A 21,877-nucleotide genomic window follows, 5' to 3' on the forward strand; every position below is an offset into this window, starting at 1 on the left:
AATGGTAGCTCTTCAGTTCCAGTGAATTCAATGCCTTCTATTGGCTTTTACAGGCTTCTACATGCATGTGGCACACATGCAGGCAAACAGTCAAAGACATAAATTGAAAATGAAATAATAAAAATAATAAGGGGGCTGGAGAGATGGCTTAGAGGTTAAGAGTACAGGCTGCTCTTCCAGAGGTTCCTGAGTTCAAATCCTAACAACCACATGGTGGCTCACAACTATCTATGAGACCTGGTGAGCTCTTCTGATGTGCAGGCATACATTCAAGTAGAACACTGTATATACAATAAATAAATCTTTAAAAAATAATAATTAAAAAATAAAGTCAGGGGAGTTAGCACATGCTTTTAACTACAGCACTAAAGAGACATGATCTATATAACAAGTTCTAGGTTAGCCTAGCTATATAATGAGGACTTGTCTCAGAAAAAAAAGAGAGAGAAAAAAAAAAAGCCAGGTCTATGTAGCAAGTTCCAGAACAGCCAGGGGTATAGAAAGGAACCCTGTCTCGAAAAAAAAGAAACAACCAAGGGGGGGGGGCATACAGAAGCAAAAAACTGCATTATCTGAGTCCCAAAGGTTTACAATTTCACCTCTCAACTAACAAGTACTTAATTTTAGATGACTATTCAGTGCAAGATTTCTAGCAGCTGATATAAAACCTGATCAGATAGTCTCACAACCACTATCAACAATAAAAATAATACTATTTTCTGATAAAGGTAATTATGTTGCTACAAGATATTCCTAAAGGTCACTTTTATGGGTTAGAAATTCGGCTCAGTTAAGAGAACTTGTTGCTCCTGTAAAAGACCCAGGTTCTATTCCTAGCACCCACACGGGTTGCTCGCAACCACTGTTAACTTACAACTCCAGGTTATCTAAACCCTCTTCTGACCTCCTCAGGTTCCAGATCATGCACGAAGGACACATACATACACATGTTAACAAAACACTTAAGTAAAAAATTCTTAAGAGTTCTGGAGCTAGAGAAATAGCTCAGCAATTAAGATCACTGGCTGCTCCTCCTGAGGACCCAGATTTGATTCCCAGCACCCACACTGCAGCACAAAACCATCTTTAACTCCAATTCCAGAAAATCTGATGACCTCTTCAGGCCTCTGAGGCACCAGATATGGCAAAAACACTCATACACATAAGATAAAAATAAAAAATTTTAAAGGTCCATTTTAAAAAGAAACTACAGAACTGGAGGTGTAGTTCAGTAGAAGAGGAGTTGCTTATATCTCTGAGAACCTGGATCTATCTCCAGCACACTACAGAAACAGAAAAATTAAAAAAGACATAATTCACAATATCCAAAATGAGTTTGAAAGGGCTGCTGCCTATAGCTATCATATAGGGAGAGGTTAGAAGGTGACAACACATACCAGAGCACAATTTAGTACAGGTATCTTTTTTGTTTCCAAGACAAAGTTAGTCTGTTAAGCCCTGACTGTTCTGAAACTTAGAACAAGTTTGCCTTGAATTCTGAGATCCCCTGCCTCCCTAATGTTGGAATTCAAGTGGTGTATTACCACCATCCAGCTTATGTCAGGTTAGGTACACAGCTTTCTGTCTACTGGGGAATAGTTTAAGAGAATCCAAAACAAGGATACTTAAATTGTTGCCAGAAGAGAGAAATAACAGGAGAGCAACAAACAAGTGTTTTTTTCAAAAACCAGTGCTTAAACCATCCTTCTGTCTCTCTACCAAAAGCACATGGATAGTGATTATTTCAAAAGCACAGAAACTAAAATTAGAGTGATAGAAATTCATGGAGTTTTCCATATTTTTATGGATTTGTATTGAGCTGTAAAGAAAAATGAAATCATGAATTTCACAGGAAAAGAGAAAATGAAAATATGTTGAGTGAGGTGACCCAGGTTCAGAAAGACAAATAACACGTTCTCTCTCACACACAGATCCTAGTTTCTAATTTTGTGTTTAAATGAAAGAAAGGTGGGAGGCAATAGGATACATAAAATATGAAAGTGGAAGGGGGACTACTGGGAGCAGATGGAGTAAAATCAGCCAAAACTAAGTGTGTATAAAAAAATGCCATAAAGAGCTGGGCGGTGGTGGCGCACGCCATTAATCCCAGCATTTAGGAGACAGGGGCAGACGGATCTCTGAGTTTGAGGCCAGCCTGATCTACAAGAGCTAGTTCCAGGACAGGCTCCAAAGCTACAGAGAAACCCTGTCTCAAAAAACCAAAAAAATAAAAAATAAATTCTTGATCCACAACAATGGATTAATTAAAGCCTTTGTCCAATTCTTGGGTGGGTGAGTGGGAGAAAGGGAGGAAAAGCAAAGTTTATGGACATAGCTGAATATGGCAGCAAGAAATCTCAAAATGTATTTACTGTCAAGTATCTATAGAGCAGTTATATATAATCTAAGTGACCTACTTAAAGAAACTCGGGGTAATCATCTTCTTGAGGGCCCTAATGATGTCTTTTTTTTAAACTTTATTTAATTTTATGTATGACTACTCCGCATGTACACCTGCGTGTCAGAAGAGGGCATCAGATCCCATTGTATGGTCATGAGCCACCATGTGGGAATTGAACTCAGGACCTCTTGAAGAGCAGCCGGTGCTCTTAACCACTGAGCCATCTCTCCAGCCCCCTAATGATGTCTTAAGACTAACGATAGATACTTAAGTTTAGTGCCCTACATTGTTAAGTCATCTATCCCCACCTCTCAATTTGCTGAACCACTTTTAAGATTCCCCTAGTGTCATTGCCATTTCAAGTTTACCCTTTTGATACCCTCAGATATCACAATATTTCACCCAACTCCCTCTACAATACTATTTTATAGCAATTACAACGTTTGACTGTCTTCTGTACTAAACAAAAAACATGTTTACCAGTATATCCTAAACCCAATTAATGTTTAAAGACAATTCAAATAATGAAAACTATTTTGATGGAAAATAGATTCTTAGGAATTTTCTATTTGTCGTTCTAGTAATAAAGAGCAGATTGGCAAATAGCGATCAATATAATACATGGGTAAGGTAGCTAATTTAGAAAACTCTCAAGGCAGTTAAATTTTACCTAAAAGTAAGCTGAAAAGAAGGCTCAGTGGTTAAAAACACATGCTGCTCTTCTAGAACCTGAGTTCCATTCCCAACACCCTTGTAAGGCATCTTACAACCACCTGTAATTTCTGCTAATGAGAATCAGCCATTTTCTTCTGGCCTCCGCAGGCACACATGCACACACCTGGCAAACATTAATACACAAATAGATAAAAATAGCCAACAGTGGTGTCGTACACCTTTAGTCCTTGCATTTGGGAAGTAGAGATGGGCAAACCTCTGAGTTTGAGGCCTACAGAACAAGCTCCAGGACAAACAAGGCTACATAGAAACCCTGTGTCAAAAAGTCAAAATAAATAAATAAAAATAATTACGGAGCTGAAGATGACTCAGCTCTAGGGAGCATTTGCTGTTCATAGAGAGGATCCAGATTTGTTTCCTAGCACTGACACGTAGCTCACAATCTTCTATAACTTCAGTTCTAAGGGATCAAATGCCCTCTTTTGACCTTTGATGGCACCAGGATGCATGTAGTACATATGCATACCATGCAGCCAAAAATACTCATTAACACTCACACTCACGCACAAATTTAGCCAGGTGGTGGTGGCACACACCTTGAATCCCAGCACTTGGGAGGCAGAGGCAGACAGATCTCTGTAACTTTGAGGCCAGTCTGGTCTACAGAGTTAGATCCAGACAGTCAGGCTACACAGAGAAAACTGTCTCAAAAAACAAAACAAACAAAATCACTCACATATAAAAAAAACATTTTTAATAAAAATAAAATTTTTAAAAAATTTTACCTACAACGTTTTGAAATAATAAAGGCTTCACAGAATATCTCACTTTGGGCACTATTTATTTTCCAAATTAAAACTATTTATAAAATTTGCACCTAGAGACTAAAAACATCTTATTAAATTCCAGGGTCGATGTTATCTATTAAAAAACTTAAGTAATATAATCACATTATCTTCAGAATATCTTACATTCCTACAGGGGGAAAAAAACTTTTATCTAGCTCATTTTAAAATAGGAAATCATGAAAGAATCATTATAAAGGAAACCAGCTAAAATATCTCATTTTTTTACTTCAATCTTAATTATTACTTGACCCATAAAGAAACAGTCTCCAAGGGACCCTTGGGATGATTCACAAGGTAAGCGAAAGTATTCTAGTTAGGGGAAGGCTGACAGGAATAGGAAGTATACCAATCAAGATGAGGTGGGGGTAGGGCAAATACTTCAGGTGTTGGTTTTTGACTTTTGGTCCCTCCAATCTCCTCCCCTCCCCCATATCCCTATCCCCCACTAGACCCCCAAGCGCCCTTTGCTATTTTGAGATAGGGTTTCTCTATGTAGCCCTGTAGCTGGTGTGCCACACGTGCCTGGCAAACACAGTTTGATCCCTGGAACCCATAGATAGAGGAAGAAGTGAACACATGTAACCATAATACTCCCCCACCCCCACATGCAATAAAACTTTTACAAAGAAATTAGAAATGAGCGATTGCATAGAATGTAAAAGTGCTTTCTCTCCAACACAAGGACCTAGGCAGAGGCAGGCAAATCTCTCTGAGATCAAGGGCAATGCTTTGTCCTTACTGGAATACTTACTTTGGTTTTAGATTTGTCTTTTCTGCATATGTTTCTGCCAAAACTACCATCCATGAACTTACAGAATTTTACTACCCTCATGGTATTCTATATAGCATTGCTTCTGACCAAGAAGCTCACCTCAAGCCAGAAGTTTGACATCGGGCGTATGCTCATGTAATTCACTGCTTCTTACCATGTTTTTCACCATCCTGAACAGCTGACCTGGTAAAACAGTAGAATGGCCTTGTTTTGTTTTGTTTTTCCAGACAGGGTTTCTCTGTGCAATAGTACTGGCTGTCCTGGAACTAACTCTGTAGACCAGGTTAGCCTTGTCATTGAGCCCTGCCTGCCTCTGTCTCCTCAGTATTGGGATTAAAGGCATGTGCCACTTCGGCCCAGCTTAGAATGACCCTTTAAAGTACACTACAGGGCCAGGGTTCTCCTGAAGACAACATATGCTTAGAATCAGCATCTAATATATGGCTAATATTTTTCTCAAAGTTAGGATACATGAGTCTAGGAATCAAAGAGTGGACCTATGAGGGCTAATCTTGGTTATCAACTTAATTACATCTGAAAACAACTAAAACACCAGTATGCTTAGGAGTATTTTCCCGATTTGATCATTTGAAGTGGGAAGATCCACTCTAAATCTAGAGCACACCTTCTTGTGGCAGCCTGTAGGAGATCACATAAAAGGACACAGAAGAAGAAAGTTTTTGCTTTTTGCCTTGGAAGAAAAAGCTTTTGGGGCTGGAGAGATGGCTCAGTGGTTAAGAGCACTGCCTGCTCTTCCAAAGGTCCTGAGTTCAATTCCCGGCAACCACATGGTGGCTCACAACCATCTGTAATAAGGTCTGGTGCCCTCTTCTGACCTGCAGACATACAGACAGAATATTGTATACATAATGAATAAATAAATAAATATTAAAAAAAAAAGAAAAGAAAAAGAAAAAGCTTTTGCTTTTTGCCTGCTTGCTCACTGCAACTTCATCTATCCTGTTTTAGAAAGATTCCTTCACTGGCTTTAAAACCTATTCTTCAAGGATTCCAACATAGACTCAAAACCAGCAGCTTTCTAGGAATCCTGGACTCCAGTACAGGCTGGAACTACTTGTGACATCTAGTCTTATGAACTACTTGAACCACCACTTGTAAGCTACTCAATAACAAATGTTAATTACATTCTTCTGGTAGATGATGCAGAACATGGAAGAACCTCTTTATTCCTAGGAAAGGAAGCATAAGAAACAGTACTGCTCAACTTTACTGAAAACCTACATTCTTCAAAAATAAATAAAGCAAATTAAAATTTTAACAACTCGTTAATGTAGTGCATATCTTTAATACCAGCACTTGAGAGGCAGAGACAGATGTCTTTGAGTTCAAGATCAACCTGGTATACATGGTGAGTTCTAGGCCAGGTAAAAGCTATACAGTGAAGACCTGTTCCAAAAAAATAAAAGAAAGAAAAATAAAACAAAACAGAAACATATTTGTAGGTACATATCCAAAAGAAATGAAAGCAGAGTCTTGAAGTATTTGCATAAATATATTCACAGTTACACTAATCACAAGAACAAGAGGTGGAAACAAGTCACTGAGTTCGAGGCCAACCTGGTCTACAGAGTTCTAGGACAGTCGGGTACACAGTGAATCCCTGTCTCAAAAAACAAAAAACAAACAGAAAGAAGGAAGAAGGAAGAAGGTAGGAAGGAAGGAAGGAAGGAAGGAAGGAAGGAAGGAGGGAGGGAGGGAGGGAGGGAGGGAGGGAGGGAGGGAGGGAGAAAAAGAAGTCACGTTATACTGTACAACATGAATAAACCCCAAGGATATCATGCGAAGTGATAAAAAGACAAATATTGTTGTAAATAGGAGCATGGGCTACTTTTCGTCCCAGCTAGCTTTACACCCGAAATAATTACATAGAAACTGTATTCATTTAAACACTGCTTGGCCCATTAGTTTTAAAATCTTATTGGCTAACTCTCACATCTTGATTAACCCATTTTTAATCATCTGTGTAGCACCACGAGGTGGCGGCTTACCGGGATGAGTCTAACCTATGTCAGTATCGGGTCAGAGAATCATGGCATTTGCTTGACTCTGCTTTCTTTGTCCCAGCGTCCTGTTTTGTCTACTCTGCCTACCTAACTTTCTGCCCTATCAAAAAGCAAGGCAGTTTCTTTATTAACTAATGAAAGTAACACATAGACAGATGACCCTCCTACATCAAAATATAGTATGATGTTTGCAATGTGGTAAAAGAAAGACAGCAAAGGATGGAAGTGAGAGCAAAATAAATATTAGACTAGGAGACAGCAGGATGACTCAATGGATCTCCGTCTGATCTGGAAGACCTGTATGATAGGAGATAAGAGACTCCTCTGACCTCCACAAGCATACCATGGCACTTGTGCCCACACACACAAACAAATGTAATTTAAAATTTAAGCTTTAAAATGGCTACAAGGATCAATCTGTCTTGCCAATGAAAGAAAATAAAATACTTTTTGTGTAGTGACACAAGCATACAATTCCAGCACTTGGGAGGTAAAGATAGGAGAATCAGAGACTGAAGGTCATCCTTGGCTACCCTGGCATAAAAGAGACTGAAAGCCAAGCAGTGGTGGAACATACTTTAATCCCAGCACTCAGGAGGCAGAGACAAGCTGATCTCTGTGAGTTCGAGGCCAGTCTGATCTACATAGTGATTTCCAGGATAGGCTCCAGAACTACAGAGAAACCTTGCCTACAAATAAATAAATATCTAAATAGACAGATAGACAGACAGACAGACAAGAGAGACTGGGAAGGAGGGAAGAAAAGGAAAAAGAACTTAAAAAAGATTTTCTATGATTGCACCATTCCATATTCCCAACAGTAATATATGAAAGATCTTGCTTTCTGTCAACATTTGATGACTTTTTCTACATACATCTTAATTTAAGCTATTCTAATGGTTATATAGCAATATTTTATTGTGCTTTCAATTTACATTTCTCTAACATTTACTGATATCAAACATCTTTTCATTTGCCTATTTGCCATTTGTGTATCCTTCTTCAATGAAATGTCTGTCTTTTACTTGTTTTCTAAATGTATTAGTCTTACTGTACAGTTCAGTTTCTTATACATTGGCTTTTGTCAAATATATCTTGCAGAGGGCAGTCGTTCTCAAACTTCCTAATGCTGTGACCCTTAAATACAGTTCCTCATGTTGTGGTGACCCCCAACCATAAAATTTTTGTTGTTGCTACTTCATAACTAGAACTTTGCTACTGTTATAAATCATAAATATCTGAATTTTCAGATGTGAAAGGATAATTCAACAACCCCCAAAGGGGTCACAACTCACAGGTTGAGAACTGCTGTTCCCCGGGGTTAGAGAAAGGTATCTATCAGTGAATAAAAGCACTTGCCAGACAAGCCTGACAATCTAAGTATAACCCCTGGAAGGGCAGCCAGTGCTCTTGATCCTGGAGAGGAAGAGGGAGAGGGAGAGAGAGAGATGGCTCAGAGGTTAAAAGCACTGGCTGTTCTTCCAGAGGACCCAGGTTCAATTCTAGGAAATCTGGTACCTTCACACGGACAATACATGCAAGCAAAATATCAATGTACATAAAATACAAATAAATAATTTTAAAAACCACCCAAACAAAATGAAACTCCCAAGTCTGGCTAGGATGTAGCTGAATTGGTAGTGTTTGTCTAACATACACAAAATCCTAAGTAGGATCCCTAGCGCTGAATAAAACCATGTATCTGCATACCTAGCAGTCAGGAAGAAAAAACAGTAAGTTTAGAAACTTAAGGTCATTCCTGTCCACATAGCAAATTTAAGTCCAGCCTAGCCTATGTAAAAGCCTGTCTTAATAATAATAATAATAATAATAAAACTCCCCTAGTACTTAAACAATCAGTAATTTAATTGTAAACTTTTCTCCCATTTCTAAACATATGGGATCTTTCTTTTTAAACTTGATCCAAAACACCTGCTGAAGTGGTAGGATTAGGTATGTGCCATCATAACCTGCTTTTTCAGTACTCTTTGAATAGCCTAAATTAACACTTGGGGCTATTGATAAGACAAAATAGCCCAAAATGAGAAACTGGATACCTACAGGAAATCCTCTGGGGGCAAAAATGATTTAGGGAACTATATATGGCTCAGAATCAGCAGTTTCATGATCACTGAAGCACTGTTTTTGAAATTAGATTCTTAGAAGTTGGGCAGTGGTAGTGGTGCATACTTTTAGTCCCAATATTTGGGAGACAGACACAGGTGGATCTCTTGAGTTAGAGGCCAACCAGGTCTACAGAGTGAGTTCCAGGACAGCCAGGGCCACACAGAGAAACTGTCTCCAGAACGGAATTCTTGGGCTTAGAGGGTGGCTCAGAAGAAGAACCCTTGTACCTAACATTTAGCTAGGTTCAATCTCTAGCACCACAAAATAAAGAAAAATAAATAAATGAATAAAGATGCTCACTGGATTCCTGAGCCATATCAACAAATACAAACTAAAACGAGGCCAGAAAACTCTCCATTTTCACTGGCTCCTCACACAAAATCTGACATGGCAATGTTCTTAGCAAGAAACCAAAGGGTATAGAAATTTTCAGATTACTTTAACATACACAATTGAGGCTTCTATTATAAAAGCCCCAATATTTTGTTACTGCATAAAGGAGGATTCTTCCTCTTTTAGAATATCTATGAAATGGAGGAAAAGTAGGATGTAGAGGCATAGCTCAGCCGGTAAAGTACTTGCCTAGAGTGCAGTTCTATTTCCAATACTCGGGATAGCATAAAACCTGGCTGATGACGTATTAACTAATCCAGGCAGTCACATAATGAAGACTTAGAGGATCAGAAGCTCAAGTCATTATTGGATACAGCCTGGGCTACATGAGACTCTTTCAAAAATAAATAAATAAATAAATGGATAAATAATTTTTTAGCTTGCTCATTTTGTTGTGTTTTGAGACAGATTGCCAACAAATTCCTGACATAGGCCCTCTCCCAAATCTGGGATTTACACTAAACCTACCTAGCTTAAGATTTATTTTCATTTTATGCATATGAAAATTTTACCTTCATGTATGTCTGTGTGTGACTAATGCCCACAGAACCCAAAAGAGGGCATCATATCCCTTAGAATAGGAATTACAGACAGTTGCTATCCTCTATGGGTGCTGGGAATCAAACCCAGGTCCTCTGGAAGAACAGTCAATATTCTTAAACCTTGAGCCATCTCCAGCACTTAAGATTTTATGTGTCATTTTATACAATACGTTTTACTAAAATGGAAAACAATACAGTACAGACAATAAGACAGTATTTCATGATGAAAGGATCTCACTATGCAGCCTTGAACTCAAAGATTCATCTGCCTCTGCCTCAAAAATGCTGGGATTAAAGGAATGCATCATCACACATGACAATTGATTCTTAATTTCTACTTCAAGGGAGTGAATAGATGACTCAGCAGGTAACAGAGCTGGCTACTCTTCCAGAGAACCTAGTCAGATTCCCAGTCTCCACATGACAGCTCACAATTATCTATAATGCCAGTTCTAGCAGGCCTGATGTCCTCTTCTGGCACCAAGTACGCACAAGGCATAAATGTAGTACACAAACATACATACATGCAGTCAAATACCCATGCACATAAAAAAATTTAATAAGGTAAAATTCTACCTCATTGACTGTGTCAAGTACTGTTCCCCAGGGAGCAATTTACCCAGCTAAAAACAAGAAGTCTATAAAATAAGAAGGCCCTGGCTCTAGCAATTCCCTTAGCAGCATTCATTTGACCTTCAGCAAGTTATTTAACCTCGCTAAGCCTCCGTTTTCTTTCAGGAAGGATTAAATAAGATAATGCGTAAAATACTCAACACAGTGGCTGGTACATGTCAGTCCTCAGCAAAGAAGCCATTAAGTGCATCACCTCTATAACTGGGACAGAAGCCTGTAACCTGGACTAAGAAGGTAGAAGTAGGAAGGTCAGGTGTTCTAAAGTCACCTTGAATTACAAAGCAAGTCGTTGTCTCAATTAAGACAAAATGTAAAAAATAATCTCTAAAACCTCAAAGAGGACTCTTGGTCAGAAGGAAAAATGGTTAATTCTTGTACTCTGCATTTTGTTGTTGGTTTGGTTTATTTTTTTAATATTTATTTATTATGTATACAGTGTTCTGCCTGCATGTATTCCTGCATGACAGATGGGGCACCAGTTCTCATTATAGATGGTTGTGAGCCACCATGGGAATTGAACTCAGGACCTCTGAACCATCTCTCCAGTAGTTTTGTTTTTAAGACAGTGTCTATGTAGCCCTGGTTTGTCCTGGATCTATGTAGACCTGGGTGGCCTTGAACTCATTCCCAAGTGCTGGCATTATGCCACCATGCCAGGCTCTGTACTCTATTTTAACCCCACGTTTATAATACCTTTAAAATGTTTTTAATTAGTCTATTGTACTGAGGGATTTCTTGGTGTTTAATGTAATAAATCACAGAAAACTGCCACTAACTAAATCCGCAAGGGAGTAAGTCATAACCTAATAATATCACAAAGAAATACACAAGCTATCCAATTTCATGAGTGTTTATAAGGTGCTCTTAACTGGCTTTCCCAATAGCCAAAATGGTGAAACACCATAATCCAATGACTTTGTCTCAGGGGACTTTTAGCAACAGATACATTTTTCACTATCACAAATGAGGGTATGCACTACTACTAGTATTTAGTGGGTACAGAACAGAAATGCTGTAACCTTTACTGCACAGGTAAAACCCTGCACAGCCAACAATTGCCCTAAAGGTACCAGAGATGAAAAATTCTGTAACCCAGAGTTCTGCTAAAGTACTGAAGAACAAAGTTCATTACAGGATAAATTCTCCCAGGTAATAAATCAAAATCTTTTATTACTGGCAGACTACTAGCTCAACAAATGCAGCCAATGTTGAAATTCTAGTGCTGAGAACATTTAACACGTTTGTATTACCTACTCAGTGTATTTTAATATTTTTAAGGCATTTATTATCAAATCTTATAAGTTCACTGATTTCAAGAGATTACGTTTTATCATTCTTTATTATTTTCAAGTGATACTAGAAAACTCATTTATAAATTGCTACTAAAGTAAAGCATCTTGATAAGCACCTTTATTTTAGGTACTAAATAAATCTAGTATTTTCACATTTCAACTAACAAACCTTGTTCCATAATTTTTAACAAATTAATTAAAATCCCTAAAAAATGACTTTCTTATTACATTGTCTCTAATCAAGAAAGCAAAATAATTGTAAATAGTAATTTACAACTAGGTAACTTTATAAGAAAGCCTGAAAAGTTAATCATGTTCTATTCTCTCTTGCAATATATTTTAGGATACCTCATAAGAAAAATCAACCATTGGTTAAGAACCTTAAAAATGTTTTGTCTATTTTTGTGAAGAAAAAAAAGGGACACGAGCCTACCGTGCTGACAAAGGATTCAAATCCCAGCACTTGGGGATCTACGAGTTCCAGGACAGCCAAGGGCTCCATAGAGAAACACTGTCCCCCCCACCCACCCAAAAAAAAGGCTATATTTACAAATGGGCATTAGTTTTGGTTTGGTTTTTCAAGACACATTTTCTCTGTGTAGCCCTGGCTGTCCTGGAACTCACTCTGTAGACCTGGCTGACCTTGAACTTGGAGGTCCGCCTGCCTCTGCAGCCAGGGTGCTGGTATTAAAGCAGGCTTCACCACTGACGGCCAGGGTAGTGCTTTTTTTTTTTTAATATAGTAGTACTGTTAAAATCTTTTGCACTTTTAAAGATGTTTGTTATTTCCATTACATAACACTTCTGTTTTAATACTTAGTTCTTACTGTCTCCTTAATGATTTGCTACATAATAAAAACGTATTCAGATAAGGTTGTTTTGTTTTGTTCTTTAATTCTGTTTTGTTGTTTTTGAGACAGGGTTTCTCTAAATAGCCTTGGCTGTGCTGGAATTCACAACTGTAGACCAGGAAGGCCTCAAATTCAGAGATACGCATGCCTGTAATAAAAAATTCTTAAGGAGAGTAAACTCTTCATTCCTTCTCCCAAAACAAAATAAAGGGAGGACAAGACCACAGTAAAAGGATGCTTTTAAGTAAAATAAATTATTTCACTTCTTTCGAACAAAAGTATTTCTGACCGGTATAACTTTTCCATTCACTTCAAAATAACTGTCCCATCTAGAATTTTAGTCCAAACCTGCTAGCTCATGGTCTAATAATAAACATAATTATACAATCTGTACCAGCCCTTGTCGACCTTTTCCTTAAGAAGCCATAAAGGTGATTTGACACCTCAAACTCAGAGAAATCTATTTCATCTATCTCTCAGCGCTTGGTTGGAGGAGGGCGGGGAAAGGAGGGGAACCGGCTACAGGTTGAGGAGGGGTAAGATCGCCCGGACCCAAGCAAGGAACACGCTTGGCGTTGGACCGCAGGGGTAACTACCGGTTCATTTCTCTTTAAATCTGGCAGCACGTGGGGCGGCATTGTGAAGCCACCAACCCGCCTCCTCCCTCCCCCCCCTCCACTCCGCACACGTACACCTCCAGCGCGCATGCTCCCCTCACACAGTCCTAGCAGAGTAGGAGCCAACCCCCTAAAAAGTCAACCTGGAAGCCGCAAACGGCCGGAGGCCGGGACAATGGGGGAGGGGGACAGAGACTCCACGGGGGAGGCACTCAGCCGCCGCCCCTGGCCAGAACCTGAGGCGGGCCACAGCCCCGTGGCTGCGGGCCTGCGCGGGAGCAGGAGCCGCGCCGAGCACAAAGCCCCGGCCGGCCAGCGAGCGGCTCTCCTCGGCACCCGCGCCCACCCTCCCCCAGACGGGCGGCGCAGCACCGAGCTCGTGCCAGGCGGAGGCAGGCGAAGCGGAGTCGCGCACCCCGCCGAGCCCTCGGCGCCCCGCGCCAGCACCCTGGCCACCCGGCCGTCGCTTTTGTTATCCGCCCTAACTCCGCGGACCCCGCGCCGCCGGGCCAGAAGTTTGGCGCGCCTCCCCTCTCCGGGACTCGGACTCGCAGTGGCGCGGGGCCCGCACGCTCCCCGGGGTCCCTGAGGTCCCGCGGCCTCCGCCGCACCTGAGCCCGGGATCCGCCCCTCGGGGAGGGTCGGCCCGGCCGGGACCCACGCCCCTCCCCCGCAACGCCCCAGCTCCGTGGGGGAGGGGGCAGCCGCCCTGGGCGCCCGGCCCGTCCGAGGGCGAGGCTGGGGCGCGTCCCCGCCCCCAACACCCTCCGGAGCCGGGCCAGCAGTGTCGCCGGCCAGCCGGCCGAGACCCGCAGGCTCCCACCCTCGCGGCCTCCGAGCGGGCGAGGGGAGGCGAGGGGCTCGTCAGCCTGCGATCGCGGCCCGGCGCCCCACCGCTCACCTGCCAGCTGTCTTCGCAGTAGCAGCGCCGACTGCAGCTCCGTCATCCTCCCCGCCAAGAGCCCGGGCTGCCGCCGGGGCTTCGAGGAACTGCGGACAAGCTCTGACGGCGGCTGGGGCTAGGTGTGTTAAGGAACCCGGGCCCCGCGACTGGAGCGCCGAAGCCGCGGGAGGCCGGTCTGGGGCGACCGGAGAAGCACCTAGCTGCCGATGCGAGTCGGCTCCGCTCCGCTTTCCTCTCAGCGCCTCACGCCCGGAAGGGGAGGATACCCGGGCGGCCGCGGCGCGCACTGGGACTTCGCTCGCCCGCTTCCCTCCTCAGCCCGCCCGTCGGCCCCACCGGTGCCTTCCCCCGCCACTGCCTCACTGCGCGCAGGGCCGCTCCGCGCAAGCGCGCTGAGCCTGCCTACTTGGGAAGCCGCACGCCTGCTAGCCCGACCCCTCGGCCCTGCTGCCCCGCCTCCGGCGGCGGAACCCCGCCCACCGCGCGCCGTGGGCTCAGCCCGGCCATCTTGGGAAGGTCCACGCCCGCCTGACTGCAGAATCCTGGGCTGGTAGACGCCCCGCGGACGCCATGACAAAGAGGTCGCGAAGGGTCAGGACGCTGCCTCCTGATGTCAGTAGGAGGTCTGAGCGACGGGACCAGAGGGAAAGCTGTCGAGTTGTTAGCGGGCACCCAGCAGCCATCTAGCACTACATATACGAGGTGTGCGAATTAGTCATTGTTACAAAGCCGAATTTAGTACTGGTGTGCCCCATTTTAAGCATGGTGATAATTCATAAAGAATGCACAGAATTATCCTTGATATAAAATGTTCTGAATCTCATAGCAGAGAACGTTTAAATAAACAATTAGTAAGACTGAGCACAGTGTGGAGTTGTGATTAGCACAATCTTGATACCCGGTTAATTGAGTGGGTGCTTTATACCTGTAATACCAACACTGAGGCTGAGGCAGGGCAATTGGGAGAAGACTCCGCCTTCACTACAGAATGATACCCTGTCTTCGCCAGGGGATGGAATCCATAATAGAAATTGTCTAGAAAGGCACCTACTATGTAAAGTCCAACTGTGAAATCCAAGGTTAGGAAAAATAAACCTTATCCAGCTGTATTTAATCTTCCCCGTTTCCAAGTTTTGTGCTGTCAACGTCGTAGCAATAAAGAGTCAACGAAAAGGGAAGGAAAAATAACAATGACAGTCAATTTTGTTTGTTCTCTCACTAAATGTTTGTTTAATCCTTAGTTCCCTGTACCTGGACTGTAGAAAACAAAAACTCTGCATAGGAAAGCCACTATATTTCTACCCATAAAGGCCTGAAGCTTCGGTGAGCTCCAAGTAAAATGAACAAGAGAAGCAGATTCCAGCAGGTGTGTTATAAAATTTAAAGCACTAGCAGGCACAAGACCCTGGCTTACCTCCCTATAGCACTGTCCCACCAGACCAAGGGAACAAATAAGCATTGAGTGAATACTACCAATTTACGGACTAAGCCAATTTTATGATTTTGGAGTTTGGTTTGGTTTGGTTTTTTGAGGCAAGGTTTTTCTGTGTAGCCCTGGATGTTCTTTTTTTGTTTGTTTTTTGTTTTTCGAGACAGGGTTTCTCTGTGGCTTTGGAGCCTATCCTGGAACTAGCTCTGTAGACCAGGCTGGTCTCGAACTCCCAGAGATCCTCCTGCCTCTGCCTCCCGAGTGCTGGGATTAAAGGCATGTGCCACCATCGCCCGGCACCCTGGATGTTCTGTAACTACTCTGCAGACAGGCTGGCCTCAAACCCAGAGGTCCACCTCCACACCCTGCTGGGTCTTGTTTTCAAGCATTGTTTGTTTGTTTTAATGTGTATGAGCCTGTGTGAGTTTATGTGCACTGTGTGGGCACCTGGTGCCCAAAACTCAGGAGAAGGCATCAAATGCCCCTGGAACTGCAGTTGCAGGATTGTAAATGTGGGTGCTGTCCTCTGTGTCCTCTCAAAGACAGAGTGTGTTCATGATCCTTGATGATCTCCCCAGCCCCTATCCTTTTGAACAATGAGTTTCATTATGACACTTTCATACATGTACTTCGCTCGTGTTCACACACGTTCTTAATTACCTTGCCCCACATCCCTCTCCCACTGGTTCCCTTCCTCTTTTTTTTTTTTTTTTTTTTAGTTTTTCGAGACAGGGTTTCTCTGTAGCTTTGGAGCCTGTCCTGGCACTAGCTCTTGTAGACCAGGATGGCCTCGAACTCACAGAGGCCTGCCTCTGCCTCCTGAGTGCTGGGATTAAAGGTGTGCGCCGCCACCGCCCGGCTGGTTCCCTTCCTCTTATAGTTCCAGTCTACTTTCAGTTTGTATTGAAATTTAGATTCCACGTCTAAGAGAGAAGAGACGTCTGTCGTTTTGTTTTTTTTGTTTTTTGTTTTTTTGAGGGAGGGTTACTCTGTAACAGCCCTAACTGTCCTGGAACTTGCTCTGCCTTGAACTCACAAAATCTGCCTGCCTCTGCCTCTCCGGTGCTGGGATTAAAAGCATACACCACCACTGCCAGGCCACATTTGTCTTCTTAAGTGTAACCACAGCTTATTTCACTTAACATGATGCACTCTCTCTCTAGGTGCATCCATTTTCTTTCAGATAACTTTTTCTTTTCCAATGATTTATTTTTATATTATGTGTATGTGTGAGTGCCTTCATGGAAATATGTGCACCATGTGTGTGCACTGCGTCTGGAGGTCAGAAAGAGATTCCCTAGAAACAGAAATACAGTTGTGAGCTGCTTTGTAGGTTCTGTGAACTAAACCCAGATCCTTTGCAAGAGCTCAGAACCACAGCTCCAGTTCCACGGATCTGACCTTTTCTGGCTTCCATGCCAGGAAAGCATATGGTACTTGTACATACATGCAGGCAAAGCAGTCATATACATGAAATAAATCTTTTTTTAGGACTACACAAAGAAACCATGTTTCCAAAAATAATCTTTTTTTAAGTATCTTTTATTCTTTCTTATTTTTTTAATGCACTGCTAAGGATTTAACCCAGGGCTTCTTATCTACTAGACAAGTGTTCTAACAACTGAGCTACATCTTCAACCCAATTTTAAATTTTTCTGAAGCAATGAATAGCCATAATTCATAATCAAGCAAGGTTTGATGGCTTATAGTGAAAAACAAAAATGCCTGTGGTAGCCTATTTCCATTCCTAAGTCCTTCTTGCCATAGGCCAGCCCTTTCCACTCATATATATTTTTTTTTTCTTGTGGTAATTACCCCATTTCTCTAAAGCATATGTCTGAATGCCATTGAGATGCTCAGCAGGTCAAGGTGTCTGCCACCAAGTATGATGACCTGAGTTTGATCCCTGGGACCCATATGGTGGAAGGAAAGAACCAATATTTGCAAATTGTCTTCTGACCACCACATGCATGCACATCTCTCTCCCACATATGCATAAATAGATATAGTCCTATAATGATTTTCTTATGTAACTATTTTAGATCTTATATGTTTATTTTTGCTGCAATCAGTAGTGATTTAAATTACCTTAAATTTAATCTTAAATTTAATCAGTAGTGTCTTAGATTACCTTTCATCCTTTATTTCTCTAAATTCAATTATCATTTAATTATTTCATTAAATTGTTTCTATACTATTTTGACTTCATAAATGTGGAATAAGAGAGCCAAATAATGTAATACATTCTAATTACATTTATTCCTTATATGAATTTGTCTTTGGGTTAGAGTTTCTAATTATATTTTTTCTGGCAGTACCTTAGGTATAATTGATCTCTTTTATTTCCCTACTCTGCCCAGAGTACTACTTGATCCTATTATGCCATATTTTTCTTGGAAACCTTCCTCCTGGAATCCTCTATATTACCTTTCTAGTTTGAGCTGATTGACTGGGGTCATGCTTACTACATGGTCAGCTCCTTTGGCTGCTCCTCCTATCCTGAGACCACTACATCCTAGATATGAAGTTTAGTTCTTTTTCTTGTACCTTTATTTTGCTGGAGCACATTGGCATATAAATTCTAATGTGAATGTGCTGGCAAATCTTAAGTATTTAAATGTGAAATGTTTTTATTTTATTATTTGTTTATTTGTGTTGTAAATTGAATCCAGGGCTTTACATATGATAGACAAATGCTATACCTCAAAACTACACCCCCGTTCCTGTCTTTAGGCGCCAGAATACTAGTTTAGCTGGGTATAAGATTTTATGTTTAGAGCCGGAGCAGTGGCTCTGTAGTCCAAAGCACTAGCTGTTCTTCCAGAGGACCCAAGTTTGAGTCCCAACCCACAACTGTCTGTAGCTCCAGTTCCAAGAGCTCCAACACCCTCTTGTGGTGTTGACACTTGAAGGACCAACACCCATACACATAAAATAGAAATGAAAATAAGCCCATGTATAGTACTGCATGCCTTTAAGCCCAGCATTTGGAAGGCAGAGGCAGGCAGATCACTGAGTTTGAGGCCAGTCTGATCTCAAATAACTTTTTAAGTGAAACTAGTTTATGAAGTATTCAGTTTCTTTTCCTTTTTGATGCTTTGGAAGAACACAAAAACTTCAACGTGGTTAACACACACATACACACACCAAAAGTTTTTAACTTTAAACAACTGTGATGACACTTACATGGCTCTAGGCCTTGAGACTCAGAGACAGCAGGATTGAGGGTTTGAAGTCTATCTAGGTGTGATGGTTGATGTTGTCAACTTGACAACATCTAGAATAATCTAGGAGAGAAATCTCCAGAGCGTGTCCAAGAAGGAGTTCTTACGTTGAGTTCTTTGAGGTGGGGAGAGCCACCTTAGGTGTGAGCAGTACTATCCCAATGGCTGACTTCCTGGACTGAATACAAAGACATGCTGCAGCCCAAGAGATGGCTCATTGGTTAAGAGTACTGGCTGTTCTTGCAGAGGGCCCAATTCCTAGCACCCACAGAACACGGTAACTCCAGTGTCAGGGGATCTAATGCACTCTTCTGACCTCTGGGCACCAGGCAGACACATGGTACACAGACATATAGGCAGGCAAAATACTCATACACTTTAGTCTTTTTTGTTATTTTATGTTTTTCCCCCTAGAGCTAGGATAGAACCAGGGCCCTGTGCCTGCTAGGCAAGTACTCTACCACTGAGCTAAATCCCCAACCCCCAAGATTGTGTGTGTCAGTTACCTTGGTTTTGGTTTTTAGTTTTTTTGGTTTTGTTGTTGTTGTTGTTGTTTGGTTGCTTTTTTGGTTTTTTGTTTTGTTTTTGCTTTGATTTTGGTTTTGGGTTGGGGGTTTGTTTTGTTTTCTTATTTCATTCATATTCTTTAAATAAAAAGACAAGCAAAGATGTGTGCCACTACACCCAGCTAAATTTTTTAATTTAAAAAAAGAAAGGAGAAAGCAAAACAGCTTCCATCTCTCTTTGCTTTCTGACTGTGGGTGAGGTGTACCAAGCTGCCTCAATCTAAGCTGTCAGTCTTCCACCACGGTAAACTGAATCCTCAGACTGGGAGCCAAATCAAACCCTTCCTTAAGCTGTTGTTTTCACAGCAAATTGTATTTTGTCACAGCAACAAAAATAACAACTAAATTGAGCTGTAGAACGAGTTATCCTTGGCTACGCAGTGAGACCCTATCTCAAGTAAATAAAATTAAGGATTTAAAAAAAGATTAGTGAGTTAGTTTTAAATTTAATTTTTATTAAAGAGTGTGCATGTGTGTGTGTGCGCATGCTCACATGGGTATGTGTGTACATGTTACATGAGTGCAGATGGCTACATAGACCAGACGCATAGTGTGCCTTGGAGCTAGAGTTGCAGGTGGTTGTGAGCCACATAATTGAAAACTGAAATCAAGTCTTCTGTAAGAGCAGGAAGCGCTCTTAGCCACTGAGCCGTATCTCCAGTCCCCATAATCTTAAAGGAGAAGACGAGTGATGAATCCAACAGTACGCAAAAAGAATGTATCATGTTCAAACTGGGTATGTCCGGGAATCTAAGATTAGTTTATAATTAGAGAATCAAATTTCTGTATTAATAGGTTAAGGCCAGTATGATTTCTAAACCACAGGGAACCTAGTAGGCTTTCTCCACCATGGCAAAGAGTGGATTCTAGCCTAGTTGCAATATGAAGTCATGTAGAAGAATCTAGAGAGGAGTCTCCTCTCTTTGACTAAGTTTGACTATGAAGGAAAGAAATTGAATTGGGCAATAATAGCACAGGTTTGAGCAAACCTATTCTTTTCTTTTTGTCTTCTTCCTCCTCCTATTTTTCAAGATAGTATCTTTGTTGACTGCCATGTCAGCCTTGAGCTCTACATACTTCTGCCTCAGCCTCCCAGTGGCTGGGACTGCTTGCCTGTGGTACCATGCCTGGATCCTTTCAGGATCATGCTAAAGTAATGTGTACACAGATGCCTCTAGACACCCTAAAAGCTCAATAGCAGCTTTGTCCCTTGGGACCCTGTTTTTGTCATCTAAACACATTTTTATTTGTTTCGGTTTTAGGTTTTGGGTTTTGTTTCTGCAGGGTTTTATTTTATCCCAGGTGGCCCTCATCCCTGAAGTCTGGTCATCTCACTCATCCCAGGTATTTGCCAGTCTTAGCAAAAAAGTTGTTGCTAATTTTATTTAAGTTGATACTAGAGTGTGTCATGACACTGTGTGTGTGTGTGTGTGTGTGTGTGTGTGTGTGTGTGTGTGTGTGTGTGTGTACTGGTGTGCTCATCTAGATGGACTCATGTGGGGTTCAGAATGGATGTTGGATGTCTTCCTCAATTGCTCTCCACCTTATTTTTGAGAGAGCTTGCTCTTTGCCTAGGCTGGCTGGTCAGCAAATCTTAGATCTTCCTGGTTTGCAACCCTTGTCTCTAAAGCTGGGGTTACAGCTGCATATTCTCAAGCTTCTCTTTCGTGGGGATGCTAGGGATCCAAACCTGTGTTCTCATGTCTGCACAGCAAACAATTATTCAGTGAACCATCTACTCAGGCCCCTTTCTTTATTTTATTTTTTGAGACAAAGTCTCATGTAAACAAGGCTGACTTTGAATTCCTGGTCCTTTTATCTCTACTTCCTGAGTGCTGAGAGTACAGACATGCCAGCTTTTTTTTTTTTTTCCTTAAATGCCTGGGTCTTCCTGACTGACTCAGTACTCTAAGTAGACTAGGCTGGCTTCAAACTTGACATGTCCTGGCCTTCTGGCCCTAACTCTCAAATGCTGGGACCACAGGTGTGCAACACCATACCCTGTTCTGCCTGTTTTCTTTCTAAGCACACTTGCAGAAACACATTAGAGAGAGAAATTTATCATCTATTGACGCTAAAAAAAAAAAGCTGTGTGAATCCTTAGTGGCTCAAGTTCTGAGAGCAGTGGCTGTGGAAGCTAATCTTTCTAAACAGCAGATCGTGTTTGCTCAGACCTGTTTCCTTCAGGGAGATCAAACACAGCTCACATAGGATGACTGTTCCATTCCTGAAGGCTGAAACTCCAGACGTTTCCTTATTCATTCAACACATGTCTCTTTCACATAGTCATTCAGCAGGTGTGTGCAAATGAGACACGGTTGGGAGTAAACAGCAGTCTTGAAACATTCAGGACCTAGTTCCTACTTTGACGTTCGGAGATAAATCTTGCTATCGAAGGATTTTATTATCCAAGAAAAGAAGGCATTGAACCCAGGGCGTTAGAGGTTCTGAATGAGAATTTGCACCTCTGTGCTTTAGCAAAACTCACCTGGATGGGTGGTGTCCCCCAGCACAGCACCGCAGTCTGGAAAGTATATATGGAATTGCATACAAGACCAAGGCCATCCCCATCTCCCTTT

The 21,877-nt window shown here is 41.8% G+C and overlaps 1 protein-coding gene across 2 annotated transcripts in view; it reads right to left on the bottom strand.

The window, feature by feature from the left end:
• Nucleotides 1–14,464, bottom strand: part of Ube2g1 (ubiquitin conjugating enzyme E2 G1) — a 71,293-nt gene extending 56,829 nt beyond the window's left edge. Inside the window, exon 1 of one of the 2 annotated variants that reach the window (XR_012912346.1) lies at nt 14,077–14,464. Coding sequence is in view for 1 of the 2 variants with exons in the window: in XM_075991746.1 (XP_075847861.1) it covers nt 14,077–14,122 (46 nt within the window). In the remaining variant the exon portion in view is untranslated. The remainder of the gene's footprint in view (nt 1–14,076) is intronic. The other variant, XM_075991746.1, reaches the window with a different exon arrangement.
• Between the last annotated feature and the right edge of the window lie 7,413 nt (nt 14,465–21,877).

The sequence above is a fragment of the Microtus pennsylvanicus genome, chromosome 11 (genome assembly GCF_037038515.1).
Source record: "Microtus pennsylvanicus isolate mMicPen1 chromosome 11, mMicPen1.hap1, whole genome shotgun sequence".
NCBI lineage: Eukaryota > Metazoa > Chordata > Mammalia > Rodentia > Cricetidae > Microtus > Microtus pennsylvanicus.